The sequence below is a fragment of the Empidonax traillii genome, unplaced genomic scaffold (genome assembly GCF_003031625.1).
Source record: "Empidonax traillii isolate 1590-97213 ecotype Southwest subspecies unplaced genomic scaffold, ASM303162v1 scaffold646:size549819, whole genome shotgun sequence".
NCBI lineage: Eukaryota > Metazoa > Chordata > Aves > Passeriformes > Tyrannidae > Empidonax > Empidonax traillii.
This window is the reverse complement of record NW_020955839.1, coordinates 381,715-386,493: the sequence shown is the minus strand read 5'-3', so window position 1 is coordinate 386,493 and position 4,779 is coordinate 381,715. Positions and strand designations below refer to the sequence as shown.

The window sequence follows — 4,779 nt, the reverse complement described above, 5'->3', positions numbered from 1 at the left end:
GCCTCTGGATCTGGTAAAAACAGTCTCCATTACAGGTAGCAGATCTGAGAACCAATTCACTACTCGGAAAATGTTCTAAAGTAAAAAAATTATAATCCAATAAAACATTTTTCTTCACTCTTAGATCCAGGACAAATGAGTCTGAACAGAAACCAAAACGTGGAGAGCCACCAGTGTGTGCAGAGAAGGGGATACTGCCTGAAGATATTTAGAGTCCAAGATGAGTAACACAGTGGTATTGCTATCACTCTGTGCATATGACATGCCCCTGCACAGGGGGTCCACTATCTTCAATCATTTGGTCTAACCCTGAGCTGTTGCCCACAGACCACAAGAACCTCCCTACCTACCACCTTACATTCATTTAAAACTCTTTTGAAGTTACACTTTTCTTGTCAAATGTGAATATTTGTCATTAATTAACGTAATTAATAATGTAATTTTATTTTCCTCAACTTTAGAATAAGCATATCAACTTAAGACAATCCACTTCCTTTTTTAAGAAAAACTACGACAAGATTTCTAACAGATAAAAAATTTAGTCAAGTGTTTGAAAATAGAAGATTAATCACATACCTGACCATCTAAATCAAAAGCCAAGCAAGCTATACCGTGTGTGTGAACATCTTTCAGAACAGATACAGTTTGCACAGTGTATGAATCCCACACGCAGATGTACGGTTCTTTTCCAACTTGACCTGTTGCCACCAACACACGTTCAGGATGCAAAGCAAGGCTGCCAAAAAAAGATACAAAATATTTTTGCATGCAGCATTTATATTTACCTAGTTAGTTGCATTAATATTTTCCCTTAAAATTTATTTTACAATATTTTCTCATTGGTAGTAAATATTAACAAGTCAATTAGTATCACAGATTCCACAGCAGCTGTAAAATTCCCTTAATATAGTACATACCACCACCTTTCTTGAATTTAAACCTTCAGGCCTTCTAAATTCAAACTAATTACAAAGTAGCCATTAATCCGCTGTTTCAAAAGTATTTATTATATTAGGTCAGATTTTCATGCACACTTACTTTCCCTTTCTCTTTTTTAACATTTAAAACCACAAACAATGGGCAACAGAAGTTACTGTTTACCTATCCACATATCTATCATCCATGGAGATGCATTAATGCATCTCCAAAAGTATTTCATTCCACATGGTATTTTATGCCCTTTTTATTAGAGGACTGAATAGCCTCCTGAAGCTGCCTCTCCTCTGATTGTATAGCAAGACAAAGCATGACTAGTTTAGACTAGATGCAATTACTACACTTCAGATGATTACACTGAAGAGCAACGAACATTATCCTAAATGTCTTAATCTTCATGTAGAACAATTGGGAACAGTTGGTTTTGAAAAACTAGTTATTTTCCACATTTCCAACATTGCTGAGAATTTTCTTACAGCTTGTGTTTCAAAGCTATAAGAAGCTTTGTATTTTCAAAGACCACTTGAGGATCATCAGAAATGTTTTGCCAAATCTGGGACCAAGCTAGAAAGTATGCTAGTCAGCAAGATAGTTCTTCATTTTGTTTTTGCAAGCACGGGAGGACAAGAGGTCTGAAGAGTCAGATTTCCTAATACAGAAAAGTAAGAATATATTCTAATAGAAACCCAAACAAGCTACTTGATGACATTCTACACAGACTAAGTACAGCAGTCCAAAATTATTTGAAATATAACATGTAAATCAGGAAAACAAAATTTCCTAAGTTGGTTGTTTAATTTGGCTAAAAAATTTCCTAGCCTAATGGCTCACAGGGTAATGAACAACCTTGAGAAACTGGTGAACAGAACCACTAACAACACATAGCAAATGTATTTATTTTCTCAAAATCATTTGGAAAGGAGAAAGGTTGAGCTATTTGCAAAGGTAAGATCATCTTACACCTGAACACAGATTTCGATAAAGGAAGTTCAAAGGGTGGAGACAAGGGGAGTCTATAAACACAGAAGAAATAGCAAGGTTGAAGCTAACCAGGAAACTACCAGAAAAAAAAATACCTAATTCAAAAGTTGCATACATTTTCTATATATAAAAAGAGCCAGAAAAAAAAAACACATTAGAAGATGCTTAATATTTTATGAAGTCCTACTATCGTATGCAATACACTTCTATATTTTTTTCTGTTCAGTTGGTTGATACTCTATGACAAATTCCACATGCACAACTCTAAGAACTTTTAACTTCAAAGTTAGAAAGGTAAAAAGCCTCTGAACCTTTCAATTATTTAATGGGAATTTTAGCCCTTTATTACTCCACATTATGCTCAGGATCAAGCAACCAACATTTCTCCACTTCGCATAGTCGTTTTGCTAGTTTTTCCCTTCTTCTTTATTTGGCAGAGCAACTTTGCAATTAAAATTAAAGCAGGAATGAGCTGGCAGGCAAAACTTATCACATTTCACTTCAGTTCTGCCACCTGCAGATCAACACCTGCACATCTCCCAGAGAACACAAGGGCAGATGGTGTACTCATGGGACAAAAGAAAAGCATCTGGAGGGGAAGAAAATGCTTCATCCAAAATGATCTAATTTTTGCAATGGCAGCACAGAAAGAAAGATATTAGATCACATGGACAGTAAAGAAATTTGAGAAAGGAAGTGAAAAGAATAAGCAAGGAAAAAAAAAAAAAGGAAAGAAAGAGAGACAGAAGCTAAGAGGAAAAAAGAAAAAACACAGCAGTCTCACGTCTGATTCATGACCTCTTCAATCCTGTACTTAGCTGTGCTATTAGTGCGTTGTGCATTTTTAGACAAGGGGAAACCACCTCACAATTGCAACTTTGAAAAACACTCAGGCACCACCCTGGGTGCACACACATCCAAAAGGAACCCCACACCACACCTTAGAAAACGCTTCACAGCAACCAAAAATTAGCTTATCATGTTTTTAACTAAGGACCAGAAGCAAGAAATGCAATGCATCAGAAATGGAAGGGACAACAGTAAAGGCATTTCCAAGGGACAGGAAAACATTGTCCTAGCCCAAGTGTGCCTAGTAATTTCATTTGAAGAATATGAAGTGGATATAGAGAATGCTTCCTCTCCTTCTATTTAATAAATGGCAAATAATATCCAATAGCAATATCATAGTATTAGTTCTTTCTACATCATGATGCAAAATACTGGCTTAGAAAACTGAGCTCAAATTCTGACTTGACATGGGATAGTGTAGCAGAAATTAAGATCCAAAGCCTGTATTTTAATCTTAACAGACAACACTTTAGAATTACCAATGTCCTTCCTCTACCACTTCAGTCTCTATTATAAATTTCTAATAACTTTTCTAGACAGTAGAAAAAAATAAAAGTACAATAAATACTATTAAACAGCAAGCTTTTTTTTAAAAAAATGCCAACATCAAGGGAAGAAGAGCTGTTTGCAGCGGCTGAAGAAATCCTTACCTGAAAACCTTTCGTCACCATTTCCTACAGACCAAGGAGTGAAAGATAGATTAAAGTACTACTTGCAGGTATTTTATCTCACAGGCTATCAGAACAGATGGAAAAGAGAAGCATGGAAAGAGTCAAGGGACTGCTGTTTCTATTACCAACAATGAAAAAGTAACTGCTGCACTTATTTACACGATTTTCCATATGAGTCATGAATGATAAGACAATGCTTTTCCTTAATATTCAAGTCTTGGCTATTATTAAACCCATGGAACACGATTACAGACTGAAAATTTTGGGTCCTGATCAAAACTCAAGGATTACATTCCAGTTTTAGGCAATGTGGTGACTCTTCTCAGTTCTTTCATTAGACTAAGAGTGATTAAGCAATCCCTATAAGGATAGCAAATAATGTGAGAATACAGTATCTTCGTCTAACCTCTAGAGAAGAAGCATTGATAAAACTCACATATTTGGGAATTTTCATTATTAAAGCAGTCCTGAACAATGCACTATAAGTAGCTTCATAGTGCAGAGAGAAAAAATATAGCTAGAATGGGTGCCCAGAAATGGATAACCATAAGCACTTGCTTATCACGGACTAGGTTAACTCATGGGCATGATGCAGTTAACAGGATCAAACAATGAGTTGGAGTTGTCTCTGGATATCTCAGGTAAGATCTTCAGCACACCTCTAACGAGGTGTTAACAGCTTACAACTATTGGGATAGTGTCGTGGTTTTGCCCCCTCAGCCCATCCCTGGGGCTGATGATGGTTTTGTCCAGGTAATTTCCGGACAAAAAGACCAATCAAAAGTCCAGAAACGCCTTTGCTAATTACATCTTCAAGAAAACGGAAGAGAAGGTTGTTGGCGCAGTTGGAATTAGAGTAACAGCCATGTAGAGGAGAGGAGTAGCAGGCCCGAAGCAGGGCCAGACTCCCTCCTCCCCCGGCTTGGGCCGGGGGGGGAGCAGGTGCAGCACTGAAATTCTCCCTTCTCTCTTGTAAGAGAGTGAAGAGAAAAAAAAGTTTAAAAGACGGACTGCTTGGACAGAAAACCGCTGTGGAAGAATTCCAGCCGAAAGATAACGGAGCTTCCAAGGTCGGAGCTGGCAGCCGAAACTGCAGCAAAGAAAAGTAAAGTGCGAAAGGGGGGAGGCTTGTTTCCCCCCTGCCTTTCTGCTCTCTCTCCTTAGCAGGGAAAAGACTGAAAAATAAACCCTGCTACTTATAAAGTGTGCTGGAGTAAGGAAACCTCCCATGCAGCTGATAAAAGAATCTGTGGATGTACTAAAGAGAACTGAAACTTCATAAAGAGGACTGAAGTGAGACAGGGTCCTGGTGGAGATTTGCAACCCTGAGGGAAACCTGTGC

General features: G+C 37.7%; 1 protein-coding gene across 4 annotated transcripts in view; it reads right to left on the bottom strand.

The window, feature by feature from the left end:
• The window catches only part of EML5 (EMAP like 5), a 116,853-nt gene that overhangs the window by 87,971 nt on the left and 24,103 nt on the right, over positions 1-4,779 (bottom strand). For all 4 annotated transcript variants that reach the window (XM_027899137.1, XM_027899138.1, XM_027899139.1 and 1 more), the window contains exon 2: positions 577-736. In XM_027899137.1, the coding sequence (XP_027754938.1) occupies positions 577-736 (160 nt within the window). The remainder of the gene's footprint in view (positions 1-576; positions 737-4,779) is intronic.